General features: G+C 33.2%; 1 protein-coding gene across 1 annotated transcript; it reads right to left on the bottom strand.

The window, feature by feature from the left end:
• Nucleotides 1-2,042: 2,042 nt before the first annotated feature.
• Nucleotides 2,043-21,041, bottom strand: LOC113395409 (cytoplasmic dynein 1 light intermediate chain 2). The gene is made up of 9 exons (XM_026633009.2): nt 20,863-21,041; nt 20,444-20,634; nt 19,113-19,316; nt 8,535-8,746; nt 7,751-7,980; nt 6,947-7,058; nt 4,908-5,048; nt 4,172-4,409; nt 2,043-3,827 (listed from the first exon to the last, which is right to left on the bottom strand). Exons 1-8 carry the CDS (start codon nt 20,934-20,936, stop codon nt 4,179-4,181), a joined length of 1,395 nt encoding a protein of 464 aa, XP_026488794.1. The 5' UTR covers nt 20,937-21,041; the 3' UTR covers nt 2,043-3,827; nt 4,172-4,178.
• Nucleotides 21,042-21,118: the final 77 nt, after the last annotated feature.

Here is a 21,118-nt window from a genome sequence, read left to right as displayed (position 1 = left end):
TATGTTGACAACTTATAATTATCATATTGAGTAATTAGCTTGACTTCCTGTTGCAAACATAAATAACGCCAACTCTTTCAGTGGAAACGCATCATAATTACTATCGAATGAGAATCTAATAGTAAATCACTATGCCTTTGATTTATTAATAAATAATAATATAAAATAAAACAATTATGCCATTTTAATTTTATACGAGTGTTTGCAGCTATATGCTTCTAACGTTATAATGTTTAATTCTATAATGTTTATTTTATTTGCAAATACTGCTATGTGCAAACGTCAGACGAATTTATAATGCACTAATGTTCTAAGTATCAAATTTGAAATTGAAACTTATTTATATAAATTTATATATAAAAAAAAATATTTAATTTATTATTCATTTTAGCATATAATGATTTCGCTTCATGAGGATGTTACGTGGCTAATTAAATAGTGCTGATAAGAAATATTGTTCTAGATAAAATCATATCACAGAATATGGATGTTATAAAAATTAAACATCTACATATAATTGAACTGTTTTTTGACTAGTTCATAAAAGAAAGAATAATCTAAATGAGCAAAAAATAATATGCAGTTTACACTGTTTCGATATTTAGTGACGCGATAATCGATATTACAATACTGAATATGGCAAACATAAACAATTAATTTTTTTTAAAATTAAATTAAATGTCGCTAAAACAAACGATCATTTGTAAATAATCCAAATTAATAAAAAAAAATCTGTTAAAATACCTCCGCTGACATGCGTATCTCTTTTTATATTTTAACTTCAAATTAAATGTAAGTTAACAACAATGAAATGTGTTTTTATGTTGATATTTGTCTATTAGCTTTTATTTGGTACTCTGTAACAAAATGGACGCGTTTTCAACTTGTACTTATGGTTTTCATAAAGGCTTGCCATAAACAGTATTTAAAGTCTTAATATAACGATAGGATTGATGACGGTGTTTAGTATTACATACTTTGTAACTGAAACATAATATATTACTTATTATTAAGGAAAGAAAGCACACATTAGCGTTACTTTTTTCCATGTTAACTATGAGACAGAGAGAAAATATTCTATTATAATAAATAATTTTCGAGTCTCGACAACCGTTGTATTTAAAGAATAACTTACAATGAATAAATAGAATAATCTAAGTTGCTACTAAAGCACTATTTAAGCCATATTTATTCTAGATACATTTTACTTGAAATGTTATAATATAGTTTTTATCCATTTCATTACAATTTGTAGAAAATATAAACGAATGCAAAGTAATACTGAATATAAAAAGCCCCGAATAATTATTTTTTATCATATAACTGTCAAATAAACTTATCATTATTATTAAAAAATATATTGAAAGTTAATATTCCAAAACTATGAATGTAATTTGTTATGACATCGGTACTTGTTTATATTTTGTTAAATTTCTAATGAAATGGACGATATGCACTTTAGCCACCTAACATTAAGTCCTCTTTATAAAAATATACTTTTCTTATAAGGAATTTTAACCTCCCTGCCCAATCCTTACGTTTATACAATCCAAAGATTACATATTATTTTTAATTAATAATGATAATTTTTACTCTCTTGTCACAAAGAAATATCAAATAATTTATGTAACATAAAAGCTGCCCTCCAAATTATCTAATATCATAAATATGTAAAACATATTATTCTTTCAATTAAGCTTTTGTTAACCAAAGAAAGAAGATAATTATTCTATATTAAATTAAATTACACAGTTATTCATTAATGTGTAAGTTAATACTTAAAAAGGAATTATTGGAAACTAAAAAGCCACGCCTTATACATACATGTACATACTCAAATTTTGCTTGTTTTTTTTTTCATATATCGAAATTTAAGTACTATTGTAACGTTTATTTATATTTAAAGACTTTTAAGTGTTAGTTTCAGATAACGTATAGTACTTAAGTATAAATTCGAATGTTAATAGTGACCTTCGATGCTTAAATAAAACGACCAGTTACAAAAGAGAGCATTGGGCAAGAAAAGTAAATGAAACTCCAAATGTTATTCGATAATTTTACTATAATAATAAGCACCAAACCACGTTTGGAATGTTCTGTATTGCACCAAATGTGAACATACTCCAATATTAAAAAAAAAAAAACAAATTACAGGCTTCATATAAATAATATTACAAAAACCTCACGAGTCGATTACACCGAGTTTGTTGATTTATTTTAAACAAATAAATTTCATCACACAAAAGACACAGAAAGGTCACTATTACAATTCAATGATAGAGCTCGTTCCACTCAAATGCAACAGAAATAAATCATAAGCTAACTTTTTTTCAGTCACATTAAATATAAACGTATTCACTATGTTCGCAATAAGTACCTATAGGTTTTTTTGTTATATCGCCTATGAATTTGTGTTGCACGCAAGTGTACAGAACCCAGCGCTGTGTTAAATGAGTGTTAAAACATTTTGAAAATGAAATTATGAGAAAAATAATAAATACACACTGATCTGCGATTTACCTGCTACACTGTATATGCGTGTATATCAGTTTTAAATTAAAAGAAATGTGCAGACATATGAAAACTGTTTCCCCTAAGTCGTGAAGGAATTTTGACTGTCTGTAATTATATGCAAGGTACAAAATTTGCATGATTAAGACGTTTGTTCTATTTAGTTAGCAGGTAAAATCATGTAGTATGCAATAATAATTGAACTTCAAAATCTGTCACGGCAATTTGATTCCAAACATTTTGTAAATATGAGCGATATTCCATTGCAGAACAATGAAGTTTCCTGTCATTATTGCCACTACTCACGGATGATTTGTACAAATATCGACTTTATTGTGCATAACATACTCTCCTATGACTTCCAGTCTTCATAGAAGATCACAATTTGATACGAGTTCTTTATATAGAATCGAAATATCATAGATATAAATATTTCATTTTTCAAATAATTGCATGCTATTTGATTCTATATAAAGCGCTCGATAATCTCAAAACGATTGCTGACATTTACCAACTTATGACAAAAACGAACCGCCGCGGCGTCTATCGGAGACGTCTTCCGACAATTGACGCGGGCGATTTCCTTTATTCATATCAAAGTTCAAACATAAGCTAAATAAATACTTAATATCATAGAACAAATTACATGTAAAAAATTACTGAATAGGAAATTATTACAACTTTCGTTTCATTCACTGTAGCATATGGAAATGTATTATAAATCGTTTCTATTCGTTGTCGAGGCATTTTTAGCTTTCGAGGGCTGCCGGTATTGTCAATGAAACGACCACAGATTAAAGAGTAAACTGAAAATGGGTTCAAGTGATAAGCAATATTTTGCTGACATTCATTTTGCATACCGTGATAAAGCTTTATTTAGTCTTTTTTGTTTTTATGCCTGAAAGTTAATGAAATTAAACTACGACATTTCTACAGTACTCTTTGCTCTGAGTTTTTTTTTCCTTTGCACGTATAAAAATGCCTCGTAAACGTTACCTTAACATACAATACATTATACCTTTATAAAGTACATCACACTGCCGTTAGCCTTACCGTAAACATTTGACAATGCTGGAATATCTATAAAAAACGTCGGTCCCGAGTCGAACCGACCGATCACGATCCCGCTGCCGTGAGTGACGTCACGAAGGGGAGAATCTCGAAGGTTCCGCGAACCGAAAGCGAAGTATCACTCGGAATAAATAATACGGGGTCCGTCGCCGTCGGGGCGGCGCGTACAAGCCAGCGTGTGTAATGATAGAGGAGGTCGGAGCCGCGGGGCGCAAGCGTCGGGGACGCCCGCTAAACTAGTGTACCTGGAATCACAGATATTTGGTATTTTAAAGTATATTTCATATTTTACATATATAGTAAAAAGTAAATTTTGTCAGTTGCGGTTGCATTAACCGTAGTTTTTACTAAAATTAAAATAAAAAAAAATTAAATTCAAATTAACGCAAATGGTACATTAGTTACTGCTCAATGCAGATTTGAGCTGGTGGAACATAACCAAACGGGTTTTGAAAATGCTTTAGCGGGCACCGATAGTCAAATTATTGACCGTATCGCCGAGTTTAAGAAATGATTTTTATTTCTTATCTTGCTCTTATGTTAATGAGGTCAATTGTCATTTAAGAGCGTAGTAAGCGAGGCTCGCAACCTGCGCGCTAGCAGTCGGACGAGTTGAGGTCGAGCGGCGGCGGCGCGCGCTTGGCGCGCGTGAGGCGGTCGAGCTCGGCGGCGGCGTCGGAGCGCGCGGCGGCGGCGGCGGGCGACGCGTCGGGCGCGCGCGCGCCGGGCGAGCCCGTCTTCTTGTACAGCAGCGAGTTGAAGAAGTTGGCCAGCACGCCCTCGTTGCCCGGCGTGCCGGGGCCCATGCCGATCTTCGCGCCGTCCAGCTGGACACCACGACGGGTTACGTTTACGCTTTCATTGTGAAAATATACTATGGATACTTTTGTATATGTATAGTTTTTTAAATGTTAACGTCGAGTTCGAGAAAACCGTTTCATTTACTTGCCAGTTTTATCTTTAACGTCATAGACAGATTGAAATAGTTATTTTTTTGTTTTGTGTGCATCTCATAGAATAAACTATAGTATCGAATAAATATAGCAATATGTTCTCAAAGAAAAAAAATATAGTCTATCTAATTAGGAAGTTAATTTAAATGCAAATCTTACGACGGACAGCTTAATATTATCCATAGAGAGAAAGAGAGTACTCGTTCTTTGATAGTCACTATCGATGACTGGTGACAGGGGCTCGTGCAACATCATACGCCGAAATCGGATCACAAGTTATCAGTCGGCAATGAAACGAGGGAGCTTATTGAGTAGTATTCCCACGAAGACGAAACGGTCTCGTGTCGTAAGGTAGCGCGGTGCGCAGCCGACCTGCGCCGTGGTGCGCTGCGCGGTCCGCAGCGGGGAGTCGGCGCGCGGGGCGGGCGCGCCGGCCTGCAGCGCCGCCAGCTGCCGCTGCAGGAACGCCTGCTCGTCCTCCGCGGACACCTCCGCCTCCCGGTGGCCGCCGCTCTGGAATAGCGCGTGCGATTGTTAGTTGAGCGATAGTACCCACTGAGCATGTCATGGAAATATTAATTTAATTCTCCTTCATCGGTCTCCTGACGATGTAAAATAGCTAAATATAAAGATTCGGTCATTGTCGTACTGTCGTAGCCACTCCTACCAAAGCTTCAAGTTCAATCGGAGGGGTAAATAGGAATATTAGTAATTCCTTAAAATGAGACATTGCTATTTTTTTTTTTTTTTAAAGTGTAAATTGACTACAATTTATGCATTTTGACTGCAATATGGCAATGTTGTGATACAACTATAGGGATACTATACTTGATGTCATATTAACTCCCTCAATCCACACGACCAGGCTGGAACTAATAAGAAAACAAGAGCACGCTCTGAATTGGACATTAATTTTTCATTTTGGGCTCGGACAGTGAGGTAAATTGGCGCAACTTTTTTTTAAATCAATTTCACTTATGGATGCTAAATATATAGTAAATTTATATTTAATCATAAATCTTAATGAATAACTGTACAAAAGTTTTATTATTATACGTAGGTCACTAGGAAAGTTTTGAGATTCAATAACTAAACTTTATTTTTTTTTTCAAAATAATTTCCATCGGCTGCAATACACTTCTCCATACGACGAAACCAGTCTACAAAAATCTTCTTCCACGTTTCTTCAGACACTTCCTCACATGCCAAATCCCATGCTCGAATTAACTGCTCATCATTGGAATACCGGTGACCTTTCAATTTATCCTTGATCATTGGGAAGAGACCAAAGTCACAGGGTGCAGGGTCAGGGCTGTAGGTAGGGTGCTCTAATAGAATTAATCCAGACTGACTTAGAAAACCTCGAGTTAATTGAGCGCGATGTGCAGGTGCGTTATCGTGATGAAGCCACCAAGTGTCAGTGCGTGAGTTTGGCCGAAGATTTTTGAGAGATTCTATCAGTTGAGGCAAACAAATTTCTGTGTACCATTAAGCGGTAACAGTCTTCTGTTCATCAAGAGTTATTCGCTTGATTATACCCCTTTTGCCAAAGAAGACCACGACCATTTTATTTTTTACAGATCGAGACTGTTTGACAGTTGTCGGCTGTTCTTCGTCTTCAAAGACATATATTTTGTTTTTAGATTTAGATTTTACGTCGTAATAATACAGCCAAGATTCGTCACCTGTTACTATTGAATTCACGTTAGGTGATCTTCCACCATCAAACATAGTGAGCATTTTTGACACCATTTCTTGCGACATTCCATTTGGGCCGCTGTTAACAAATGGGGTACCCATAACGTGCAAAATTTTCTTACTTGAAGATGATCGTGTAAACTAGTATGAATTGATGGTGCACTAATCTTCAAGAGCTGCTCTATTTGTTTGTAAGTAATATGTCTATCTATCTCAAGTAGTTTTTCAACAGCAGCCACGTTTTCTGAGGTCACCGTTTCAACAGGCCGCCCAGATCGAGAATCGTCAGAAAAGTTAAAATCTCCTCTTTGGAACTGTTTGTACCACCAATATACTGAGCTACGGGATGGTGCTTTCTCATTCAATACAAATTTCAGTTCACTGACACAATCATCAACACTCAAACCTCGCTTGAAATTATAGAATATAATTGGTCGAAAATCGCGACGCGTTAAATCTTGTCACAATTAAAAATTCATAAAAAAATAACGGAGGAGGGTTGTTTTTTTTTTTTTAGTTGTTATCTATTACTATATAAGACGCGCTATCATTGGTAATAGTTTGACGTTTAAGAATTTGGTAGTTAAACGATATCTCAAAACTTTCCTAGTGACCTACGTATTTAGAATTCAAACAAAATCGAATACCATTTTTTTATATAAAACATTTTTAAGTAATGTCATTTTTATCTATGATAGTTGTCTATGACTAACCTTCCTCGTGGCCGGCTGCACGATAACGTCTCTGTAATAATCGTCCGGCTTACAAGTTTGCATATTTTCATACAATATACTAATTTTTTTCATACTATCCCATCCAGCAGGTCTGAAACAAACAGATACTTATTACTGGTGATATTTAATTACTTCATACACTGGCTGAAATGTTTTTTATGGAGATGGATCTCTGGTTTGTATTTACAGCTCTACTATAGGGTTGATTAGAAAAAATAAGGTCTAAGAAAGGCCATCTCTATTACAAAACTATTTATTTTACCAATTGAAGTTTGAATACAGCCTATGTTCAAAGCCTGGCTGCTTCGGTCAATGTTGCCATATAAATGGGATAAACTTACTCTGTTGTTTTGTTAGTTTATATATATTGTTTTTAATTTATTTAAAATGAAATCTTAAGGTGTATTTGTAAGTGATCGCCACGGTCCATAGACATCGACACTGTTAGAATTAATAACAATTCATTACATCGCCATCGAGCCAATGACCTTGGGAACTAAGATGATATGTCCCTTGTGTCTAAAACAATAATACTAGCATTGCTTTTGGCGGTAGAATATATGATGAGTGGGTAGTATAGTACCTATGCAGAGGAGCTTCCGCAAAGCCTTACCGTCAAGTAGGTAGTAATATATATTTTTTTATTATTATTAAGGTAATAAAGAGTTAACAAAATATCATCAAATACTATGAATCAATCATTCTTTAAAGCCGAACGTTGAGACACAAGTGTTGCTGTTTTGGGTGGTAGTGGTAGACCTACGCAGTGGAGTCGCAACTCACATCAAGACGGCGTCCTTCTCGACGATGAGCGCGGGCGTCCGGAAGGGCAGGCCGTATATCCGGTGCGTGAGGTACTTGTAGAGCAGATCGCAGTTCTTGTCCTCCTTAGCGCTCGTGTAGAACAGCGCGGCGCCGTACCGCAGGCAGAACCTTCGGATCCACTGCTGCATGAAGTCGAAGTGCTCGTCGCGGTAATCGTGTTCCTTCTCCAGAGTCGTCATGTAGTCAGTCTGTGGAGGTGAATATATAGTCTCATTCGAGATAAGAGCAATGGGAACGATTACTACGTGTAAGTACAGTTCAATGAAATTAGTGATATTGACAAATACTAGCACATTAGAAAATAAATGAAAAACTATGTGATTTTACGTATTTGTTCGGTAGGTACATTCTATTGTCAGCTTATAAGCACCATTTTCATTTGTGAATTTTGTGAAATTGTCATAGTATGGGGTAGCACAAGGAAAAACTTATTCAAAAATGTACATTTCGAACCATTGTTAATAATCATCAAAGCAAACGTTAGTATTCTAATGAGGACGCAATGTAATGTAATCTAAATAGCTATCGAGCTGAGCATAAGATATTGTAGAGCATAAATGGCAACCCTACACAATCGAGATCAGACACAAGACACAGTGTAACACTACCAACTCACAAGCTGCTCTTGAATTGTTCTTGACAGAAAGCTCAATAACTTACCTTGAACTTTGGGTTCTGCTATAAAAACCTGCCATTAGTGACTAGAGCTACGAGGCAGTGAGTATTCGTATCGTAATATAACCTTTGTAGCAACAACGACGATGTCCAGTCCGAGGTTGGTGGTGAGCACGGCCTCCGGCAGCGGGTTGTCCTCATCGTCACTCTCCAATTCGTCGGAGAGATTACGCGACGAACGTTTCATGGGCGACGAAGCGGTCGGTTCGAGTTCGTCGCCCGGTTCCGTATACCTCTGCCACTTTTGAACTTGCTGTTTTTTACTTTGTAAACTTTGTTCTGAAATAATAAATAACAATTGATTTGATTTGGTTAAGTCTTGGTACTGAAATATTATCTATGTACTATTTCATAAAGGATGTAATAGAGCTGTAATTAATATGTATAAAAAGAAAGTAACGCAGTCCTGCAGTCTCTATAGGATTAAATAAATATAACTAAACAATGACATTACATACAACATATATTTTTTTCTTAAACGTTGATATATAATTTATTGTGGACAAGTATTTTATCGAGTCCCCCTGCACGAAATTATTATTTGGAACGCACTTGACTGAACGCACCCGTAAACGTCAAACATGGCCGCCCGTTGAACTGTCATGTTATTGAATTTTATGAATTTACTATAGAAATATCTCGATTATACGAATTTTGTGGATATATGTTGCCAACTAAAAAAAAATATATATTTTTTTTACGATCTATAATTGTGGATAGGGTTTGATCGGGTCTATCGCAGACCTGCACAAAATTATTAATATAGATAATCAGAATAATTTAGATCCTTCCGCCTTCGCAAAGTTAATACAAGCTTCGTGGGGCAAGGTATTCGTTTCTATAATAAGATTCCACAGTTCTTATTTATATGGCCTATTAAAAAAATTTAAAAACTAAATTAAAAACACTGATAAATAAGGCATTGCTCAATACAGAAAACAGTAACTACTGAAATTCTTGTTGGTTCGTCTCAATATAACCAGTAGTCTTACTTTTAATTCATTACTGCAACATGACGATTCAAAAGTGCTTATATGAGCCTACTTGAATAAAGAACATTTTGGTTTTTTTTTTAAATGCAAACATCAGTAATTTCTTAAATACAAATTATTCAGTACAGTGTTCTTTACTAAACATGTTAAGCTCAATGTATTTGCGCTATTCCGTCTGGGTAGAAGGTACTACTCACTCATCACATAATCGAACGCGAAATACAACTTAGTACAGTATTGTTTGTTCCGGTTTTAAGAGTGAGTGAGCCAGTTACTATAGACACAAGGTAATTCACATCTTAGTGTCCAAAGATTTTGATGCCTTTACGATACAGTTACAAAGTTTATGGACGGTGGTGACCACATGCCACCAGGTAGTCTACCATAATATAAAATCTAATAAAATAAATAAAGCGGAGTATGAAGATATAGATCATGAGGAAACCGCTACATATATCATTGGCAGGAAGTTAAAAGAATCTAACTTAAGCAGATTTTGTTCATATAGCTCATAGTGATGAGTTTTAAAATTCTAACAAATAATAAGGTGCACATTTAAGATGGAACTCGCATTCATACAATTTTATATAAAATCAATATGCACGTCTCTGTGTAGACCCGTTGGCGTCCGACTTATGAGGTAAGATTTTCCGGGGTAATGAAATTTAACAGGCAAATTACCGACCAGAGAAGAGTTATTTACAAAGTGTTGTCGTGTCAAATTTCATAATTGTTAACGACCTACACTAATATTATAAATGCGAAAGTAACTCTGTCTGTCTGTCTATTGCTCTTTTACCAAGCCACTGAATTTGATGATATTTGGTATGAAGCAAGCTTGAATATCAAAGGACCTAGGCAACTTTTATGTCTAACACCTGACCACCAACCCTAAAAACACAGGAGACGACTAGTTTTCAATATAATAAAGAAAAAATCAGAAGGCGATCGTTTCTTTCCATCCAAGGCATGTTATTTCGGGGCACAATCATACCTTTACATTTAAAATAAAAATGCATCAGAGAGTTAGACCGTTTTTGGAGATCCTTTTGAAAAACGATTAAAATTGGTAATACTATGTTCCTTTGGTTTGGACTTTAGTATTAGTAGTTATCTGAAGTTATGGTAATGATTTTATTTATTTATTCATTTAACATGATACAAAATAGCAACAAATTATTATAGTACAGCATAAGTTTTATAAACTTTACCGTGTAATACAGTCACCGTAGATTCTTTATATAAAAAAAAAAATTTAAAAAAATTTGGGTAGGCAAAGAAAATTATACAACACAAATATATTACAAGTGACACACACTCTCATCATCCAATCATTATGACGCAATACGAAACCAATACGAACCGGTCGCCTCGCCTAATGCATTATACAGGCTGTAACAAACAATCCAAATTTACTTTACGATTGAAAGTTATACAAAATTAATATTGGCAGCGTTATTTCAATTACACTGCTTTAACGAAACATGCATCACGGTTAAGTAAACTTTGAAAATAACATGTAATCTAACAATACCATTCATACGATTTTAAAACTTAACGACGCTGAAAATATCGAATGGAAAAATCTATACTGCACGGGAAGCCCCGCCCCGCCTTTCATAGAACGCCTCCGCGAGAACTTTAATATATTTGCATCTATATAAATATTATAAACGCGATAGGTCTGTTTGTCTGTCCGTCTGCTATGCTTTCACAGCTATCACTGAACCGAATTTGATGAAATTCTGTACGAAGCAAGTTTGAACCACAAGGAAGGACAGGCTTAGTTTTTATACCTATAACGTATTGCCGCCTCCTAAAGGTAGGCCGGTGAAAAATAATTACACATAAATCTTCTGTACGTGTGTACGTAACCGAACTCGTCCTCTAAGAAAATCGGTTTAAATTAATTTTATTGTGTTTTTGTGTAGGTCTATGGATGATTTTGGATGGACTCGGCAGCGCCACAATGCGAACGGCAAGTAAATGATTTTATTATGTCACCCGGACGAAGTCAGAAAGGGCAGCTAGTATGTTTTATATTAGGAATCGTTCTGATCTATTTTTAATACATAGGGAAATTGATGGCAAATGGTCGTCTAGGTAGGTACAACCCACCCATCAGATATTCTACCACCAAACAGCTGTACCTACTCAGTATTGTTGTGTTCTGGTTTGAAGGGTGTGTAAGCCAGTGTAACTACGGGCACAAGGGACATAACATCTCAGTTTCCAAAGCTGATGGCGCATTGGCGATGTAAGGAATGGTGACTATTACAGTGGCATTGTCTATTGGCGGTGGTGACCACTTACCATCAGGTGGTCCATTTCGTCCGCCTACTTATATCGTGAAAGAGTTGGTTACCCTTAATATTGAAACAAAACCTAACTCGTAACGGAAAAAATTACTCGTCTAGATGTTGAGGAGGTAACCCGATTTTCAGGGGCAGTTTGTTAGTTATTCAAGTAAGGTAGAGATTCTGATAAAATTTATATATGTAAGTATGTATAATATTATTTATCAAGTATAAACATTCAATACTCTGATTTAAACAGATTACGATTAATTCAATTGGATTAATATGTAGCAGAATTTTATCTGAGAGGGGTAGTGGAGCTATCCAGTATATATTTCTAAATCAGCCAAGCGAAGCCAAGATGTTATCCAGTATATTTTACTAAAGGATATAACTTTTTCAATTGAATAGTTCTGAATAATTGCTAAAAATAATCACGTTGTTTACGCCAATTACACAAATTTACATAATAAATAATATAACTATTAAATACACTTGATTACACATAACAAATAGACTAATAACTTTTGCCATAACAATGTAAAGTCATTTATATACAAGATGTAATTATTTAACAACAAAAAAAAAAACGACTCATTCGCAAACTAGCTGTAAAGTTCTCTGAGAAAATTTGAAACAAAATTATGATAGCGCGAACTGAAATTGACACACTTTACAATTTTTAGAGATAGGTGTAAGAATTTTTACAGTCTACTGCACTTTCACGAATAAAATTACACGAATAGCATCGCGTGGTGTCATTGTGCGGTGCATAAAGAATTTACTTACCTATACATTTAAAATAAATAAGCTTGATGTGATCAAAATCTTTACAAATAGATGAGATCTACACAAATCTTCGAAAGTCAACTCTAATCCAAGGATTTGTTGATTGGAGATTTATTTTTTACAATTTGTATAGAATAATAAGTTTCGTGACTTGGGCTTATTTTGATAAAAGTCAATTCTAGGTTTTGGAAAGACACGGAGGTTAAATCATTAACGAATAAATCTATACTGATATTATAACTGCTAAAATAACGTTGTGGGTCTGTTACTACATATTCTTAAAGTCTCTTTTTATTAACTTTCCCACCACACACACGAATGCGCTGAATGAGCATCTTTATTTAGAACTGTCGCCTGCAGCTTTGGTTCCATTTTAGTGGTTGGTCGTCAGGGGCTAGGCATAACATATAGCCAAAAGTTAAAAGTCAAACAAACAAAAACAAAACAGACAGAGAGATACTTGATTTTTTGTTGTCTGTAGCCCTACTTTTTTATGGCTAACGTCTAATGACAAAGCTCTTAAACACGAATAAAGCCGCGAACGACAACTTGCAAATAATAAATGATAAATAATTTTGCAAGTAATTGATAGAGCGAATGTCTCGCCGCGACCAATGGATAAAAAGGAGCACACAGGCGATACAGCTTCCCCAAATACTACTAAATGAATAATGAAAACAAAAAAAGCAGTCAAAAACACAGTGACGCTTGCCTGGTCTTAAATCTACCTTTGATCCACATGGCATCTTGGATTTAAGGAACAAAGCTTTTAAATAGTTATATCTGATATTACTATATGTATTAGCAAGTTATAGAATAATCCAAAAAATAAAGACATACTTAAAAACATAATAAGTATACCGCAAATTTAGCACGTTTTTTGAGGAGAGGGTACGGCCAACAAGTTGAGATATGTAATCGAATTATCTTTAGAAGCCTTACAGTTAAGACGGCTTAATTTAACACAGAATTCAGATCGGCAAGTAATATGTTGGACTAATGATATCTATACGAATAATTATTCTATAAGAAAAATCTCGAAAATCAACGCAGAATACGAGCGCGAATACGATTTTGACTATAATAATTATAAATATACACATATCAAAATTCCATATCATCGTAACTCGGTTCTTAACATTTCACGAATGAGATACGAAGTGAATTCTTACAGAATCGCCGAATGAGGAAGTTTCATGATGTTGTTAATATTATATTCAACGTAATGGTATTAAAATATAGATCAAAACTAATCCATCACTGAAAGAATTTTTGAAATCCATCAATAAATGACTTAGAAATAGATTATTAAAGTTTACGTATTTTAGTACGGAACGTCTATAGTTTACGATTCGCCTGTGACGTCATTTGACCTGTTCGGTATCACCGCACCACGAAACGAATCATTCAAGTATTTTTCGTGTTTTTTAACGTAAAGTCGTTTTATTATTTTTTATTTATTAGTGTTTAGTTTTTATTTTACTATAATGGAAGAAGGTTTTGTCAAAGGACAAAGTGATAATTTGCCTAATATTGATATGACACTTGATATACACAGTGATGGACTTTTTTTCTTCAAATCCGTTTTATGTTAGTGCTGAAATAAAAGGAGTTAAACTTTTTAAGTAAGTACATCCTTTTAAGTTTATTTAACCAACCACATGGTATAACTTACAAATATGATTTATAAATAAAAAACCTAATTATAAGTAAAAAACTGATTCTAGTTTAGTACTGGTTGTTGGTTGTTTACTTGAACTCTTTTGTTTCTCTTTTTATTTGGATGATTCGAATCGATTGATTCTTGAAATGTAATGTTCTCTGGTAGCGGATCCTCTGTTTCATCTGACTCCATGGCATCACACTCAATAATTTCGAAACATTGAATAGAAGACGATTGACTTTAAGTCGACGGTGCTTCTTTTGTTAAGACTCTCATAAAATTCAATCCGACATCTTTTTTCATATGCTCCTCGTTCTTTTTGAGGTTTCACTGCCTTTTGACAGTCAAATTTATGAGAATATATTTCGGGTTTTAACTTTAATGTTCCCCCAACCAGTCGATGTTTTACTAAATTTTCTGTGTCATTTTCAACCTGTAAATAAATTATATTTTCACAGCACTTAAATAAATTTACATAAAATATATAAGTAGTTATTTTTACTGAATCAGTTATTCCAAACTTACTCACGACTCAAAAGATATGTTAATAGTTACTTACATCAAAATGATCTTCACACACATATTTGGTGCTTTTAGGGCCAATTAAATCACGCTTCATTACTTTGCACCATTTTTTCCTTATTGTTATATTATTTGGTACACGAAAAAATATTTTATTGGGATTTTTAAATGTTGTGCTTTGACACATAGGAACAATATAATATTTGTAAGCATTTTTTTTAACTTCTGCCATCGGGTAATAAACAAAATACGAATCGAATGGCGTGAGCAACTACACAACAATACATTCGTATTTCGTACGTACTCGGCGAACACCCGATGTGTCGTCTAGGTCAAATGACGTCACACGACCGAACGCCACGTATAACAAAATTATTCTTAAAACCCCAACTTCAAAGTCCCATAACTTTCTTATTTCTTAAGATATTTTATCGATTCTTTCACGTGTTTGTTTTATTTTATCTAAATTTTTATAATGTATCAAAAAAAAAATTATGTAAACTTCTTCATTCCACCGGAATATATTCAAAATATGGTATACAGTATACGGGTGGAATTAGTTTCAAGATATGAACTGCTCAGATGAACTTGATTTACGTTTGTTATGATATAAATTGGATACATTACACTACAGCATCATAACAATACGATTTACATCGACTGTATTGGTTATCTAAGTCTTGTTATACGAATTGCTCGTAATAAGTATCCATATCAAGTTAACTACTAATATTTTCTTTATTACCAGAATAGGTAAGAAACGGGGACGTTTGTTCGCAGATATTATCAAAGCGCTTCGTCCCGGAACACTTAAATTATCTAGTCCCTGTAATTACACTGGCTCACTGCGACTTCGTACCGGAACAGAAATATTGTCATTTGTCGGTAGCGTAAGCGATAAGCCCTGTATACAACATGTAGAAAAAAAAAACTAGACAAATTTTCCTATGCTCTCAAAAAAATACTTATATTACGTTTTTTAATTGTGATCTACAATAGTTTTAATTCGAAGTCAGCTGCTTTATTTCCCTAATTATAATTATGAAAATAATTTATCATTAGTTACTTATGGCTTGTCATAAGCCTATAAGTAAGATTTTCAAGTGCACTAATGATCAATATTTTAGTAGGATTATGTTTACACAATGCTGTATCCGTAAGATGATTCATAAATCGGAACATTTTAAACGTGTTATGAAGTAAGATCTCAGAAGAACCGGGTCCGGTCCGGTTTTTTATTATCATAATTACTGGTACTAAAGTAATTTTTTTTATTTATCATAGCATTACACTAACTTATAGAATACCAAAAAATATCACCCACCTACTCGAATGTGAATCTACAGAATTCTGAATTCCATTTTTGAAAATATTATCTCGACGGTTATAAAACGGTTCACAGATTTTATTCACGTTGGTTGCATACATAGTGTTTCTTTAACAAAACATATTCACACCAGTCCCCCGCGGCGTCGTTCGCGTTTTAGGGGTTGGTCCTCAGGTGTAAGGTATAAAAAATATACCATGTCCTTCCTTGGGATTCAAGTTTGCTTTATAGTAAATTTCATCAAATTCGAATCAGTGGTTTGACCGTCATAGCGTAACAAACAGACAGAGTTACTTTCGCATCCACTAGAACCTGACTGCATTCGTAAACTTCATTCACAATAAGCTAACATAATATATAAATTCTATTATATTCAATGGAACGTAATAAAAACATCAATACTCATTCAATTTGATCTCCGTTCGTCTCGAAGAAATTACTACAGCTATTGTTAGTGTGGTGAAACTCTTTTTATCTCATAAACAGCCTATTTATCACTTTTATATTTTTAATGAAAATAAATTATCATCAGATATTCTCGGAAATATTTTATACTAGTTGTCGCCCGCGGTTTCGTTCGCGTTTTAGGATTTAGCCGTCATTTGTTACGCATAAAAAGTATGTCTATGCCCTTCCTTTTTAGTTTAATTTTACTTCATATCAAATTTCATCAAATTCACTTCATTGATTTGGCCGTGAGAGAGCAATGGACAGATAGACAGACAGGCAGGCTTACTTTCGCATTTATAACATTAATAAAAATTATACACACACATATAATGTATTTCTGAGCGATTTCGACAACGCCGGCCAATCTCAAGACACACCAGTCGCACTACTAGTTTTGTACCGACGGGACCGCAAATAGCTGTTAGTGAAAATGTACCGACGGAAATCAATATATTTTTTCGCCCCGACCCTCTTAAACCCTTTCTAAACATATATTTATCCAATAGACCAACGAGGCACACATAGGTATATCAAAATAACATCGCGAGGACCACTACGAGAATTTAAAATAACACCTGTATCAAGACAGGTGCTGATTCTTATCATCCCCTCTCTTTCTTGCATCCTTGTTACAAAATTTAATAATCAGTGATGTTCTAAAGTTGATCACAGTGCTAGTAATATTATAATTTTCTTACTAATAATCCTGTAAGAATCACAGACTGCGTAAGCGTAAAATATACAGATTTTTTCATTAGCAGTAAACTGTTTAATCATTTTTACCTTAATGAAAATATTTATTTTGAAAAGATAATGATATTAATACCGTTGCCGATAAATTTATGTTGATCTCATCTGATGCCTGACATCGACACACAATTAATTTTATTATATCAACAATAATAATTGTCTCGTGCCTCACCTTCATTCATAAATTATCAAAACAAAAATTAGGAACGCGGTTATAACATTTATAAGAGAAATAAACTAACGGGGTCGTATAGTAAAACCAGTTACATTTGATCATCCGCATTGATTAAATATTACGCGACACTGACGTAACACGTGAGTCACGTCAAGAAATAAACACAACTTTGAACTTAAAATTCCGTACGTTATGTCAAAGCTTTACGCATTTGTTGTTTCAACACAGTGCATCTCAAATTAAAAAAAAAAGTTGAAAAGACTTTTACAGTATATTTATATAACGTTTTGTACGATTATTACCATAGTTTTTAATTTGATTATGGCAAATGCACAAACCCTAATAAACCCTAAAGTTAAAGAAAAAATTGACACGACTTTTTTTCTCCACAGTATCTTTTATATGTTTTAATAAACGTTTTGTATTTACGTTCATTATTACTGATTTTAATTTGATTTGAAACCAATTATGCGCAGTTTTTTTACGTAGATTTAAAATACGACCGGAATATTGGAATACATATTTTTTTGTAAAGTCATTGACCCAGATTTACTTTAATTTATATATCATCTGTTCTATTGAGATTTCAAATTCAAATTGATTTTTTTTTCGTATATGCCTGCAAGAAACTTCATATATACACTAGCTTGTATCATAAAAGTACAACAACTAGAATCCAATTAGAATTCATCGTTGACTCTTGTCGTGCATACACTATACAGGCAATGATAACACTGCCATATTATTAGAATATATATAAATGTAAGTTGTATTCAAGTATTTTTCAACATTTATCACACGCATTTTGTTTTAACAACACAAACTTATTGAATGGCTTTATGTTTATTTATTTGCTACGTATGCGTCACCTACACTAGCCAACACATTTAGTTGAAATTTTATACAGACCGTTTTTAAATTCGCGTGCAGATTTCAGGCATAGTACTATCTACGTAGGAAAATCGTACAGTGTTAATAAAAGCTAAAAAGGCATTGCAATGCATGCTGGGCTTATATTTTTTTATTTAACATTGAGAATTAAAATATCCTCAGCTTTCTTTAATAAGTTTTAATTAAAATGTCTTTGATAAATTTAAAATTAATATAATTGAAAGCCTCTTTTCAATTTAAATATAAAAGAAATGTTATGATTTTTTTTTTATACAGTACTAATATAATAGATTCCTCTTATTTTGTACGCGAAGTTTTTTCAGTGTCAGTTATGATAGTTTAAAGATAAAAATAAAATTAATACATTTTACAGAAAAGTAAAAAAAATTTTATTTTATTTTTAAGCTGAACTGAGTTACATAAAATGTTTGTTTGCTATGAGTAAAATTTTACCGTACCAACACTAGATTATCCACCAAGTTGAATAGAGCTTTTATCATTGATCTTATTGCATGATATTAACTGATGTAATACAATGAAACCAACAATTTCAAATAATTTAACTTAATTTGCAAATTAAAATAAATTTGCAATAAACCATGTTCCGACTTAATGGCATTCAATGAATAATAATAAATGCACATAAAAAAAAATTATACAGTAAATTTTATCATAAGACATTATTTGTATGTATTTCTCTTTAGAAAATGATTTAAATCTGTTATAAAAAACACAAGTTACTTATTTACAAAAGACAAAATTTTAAGTTTAAGTATCTGAATAACTTACCAGGTGTGAGATCCAATTTGTCTATATGATCACCGAGTACTGATGCCCAGCTTTGTAATTGGTCGAGGACACCCCATGGTGTTGTCATGGCCACTGTTAATAGGACCAGTGTGTGTGGGAATGTCTCCTCGTTCAAGGCGAATTTGAGGAGATTTGTATGTCCTGGATCCCCATCGAGTACCCATACACTGAGCCGTGTGTGGTCTGCAAGGAGATACTTTTACAATGGACAATACATTAGTTTAATCATTAAACATACTGTTAAAAATAAGATGATCAAAATGTATGTATTTCATATAAAAGTACTTTGACATCTTTATGCATAAATATATTTCATAATCTCAGTAAAATATAGAGAGAACTCAAAATTTTAAAAATTATGTTTATTGTAAATTAATAGCTCAAATCTAAAGGAGAACAATTCTATAGCAAATTCAAAAACATTGTATTTACATCAAAAAAATATAACATCAATTACATAAGTGATTTATATTTGGTATTTAATTAAGAGTGTGACTTAATTACTTTTTTATAAAGTTATCTATATTGTGATCTGATCTAGTTAGTTTTCTATATAATCATTTGAAATTAAATTGAAGATTCATGAATTGAATTTCAATTATTTAATAGATATTGCTATAAATTAAACTTTATATTACATAGTAAACATACTATTTGTATATGCACTACAGTATGTCACTATATATTTGGTTAATATAATAAGTGAGGATGAAAGTAAATGAGTAATACTTGAAAAATAGTTTTTTCACACTAAAATGATAATGCTAAGATGTATTAAATCTTAATGAAAAACATATAGAAGTTTCAGATTAATTTAGAGTTTCTTCTAGTTTCATATTTTTGTTAATGAACTTAAAATATTAAACAGGTAAAAGACACAGATATAAAAATAAAATATATAGTATATAGACTTAAATATATTATAACATAAAATGAGCTAGTATTAAAGGTATTAAACAAGAATGCCAATAAGATTATACTTAATCCGATTGGTTGATATTTTTATATTAAAGTTATAAACATTAAAAATTTTATAAATATGCATTTGAAAACATTTATTTATATACAAAATAAAATTATTCAAAGAATAGTGACTATGACTCATCAATAGATAAAAATCAATGATATAATTATCATAACTTAGTATATATTACAGCTTTAATTAATTATTCATTCTAGACTCAGAGAGCCAAATGTGATTGTTATCAAATAACTGAAGTTTGGTGCAAATTAAACACAGTTAAAGTAAATAATTGAGAAAAGTATATATTTGTCCTTAATATATCGAGCTTAGTGTCAATTTAACTTACCATCACGGTATTCATCTCTAACATCTATATAAGCATATTCGAGAGCTGATCCCTTCTTGGGATCCTCTACTCCTTGTAATTTAGCTATGAGTGTGGTTTTACCAGTCTCATTGTCGCCCAGAACTAGCACATTCTTGTTCGAGGGCAGCTTCGTGTTACCTTGGTTCTGAACTTCCTCTAATATAGCTGACCTGTAAACAGAATTCGTATGTGGCGAAATATCTCAGACATGGTCAAGTCTCTTGCATCGGCAAGTGAAATGAAGTTTCATTCTACTACTTTATCACAAACAAAGGCAAGACGTCGCAGCTAAGTCACATATTTCTCAGGTACAAGTCTTTGACATCACGTAGGTGTGACACATTGGATACCCTATATGGATGCTGTATGTAATCCGTAAATGAACAGTGAACAATTACCACAAGTTATCTTTCCCATCGCCGTTCTCTTTCTTTTTAGATTTAACCCCATTAGCCTGGCCGTTTGTCTCCATTCTTCAGAAACGATAGAAGATAACAACGGCACAAGAGGCTTTTCTTTCGTTTTCGTTTCGGCTGTTCATACGTCACTCTCACAGACAGAGCACAGACTGAGAAAACTCGTGTTCAATAATTGTTGTCATATGAAAATACAAATTAGAAAGTAAAATTTACACGTATGTATTTATAATTAATA

The sequence above is a fragment of the Vanessa tameamea genome, chromosome 4 (genome assembly GCF_037043105.1).
Source record: "Vanessa tameamea isolate UH-Manoa-2023 chromosome 4, ilVanTame1 primary haplotype, whole genome shotgun sequence".
Lineage (NCBI taxonomy): Eukaryota > Metazoa > Arthropoda > Insecta > Lepidoptera > Nymphalidae > Vanessa > Vanessa tameamea.
This window is presented reverse-complemented; position numbering and strand designations above follow the sequence as displayed.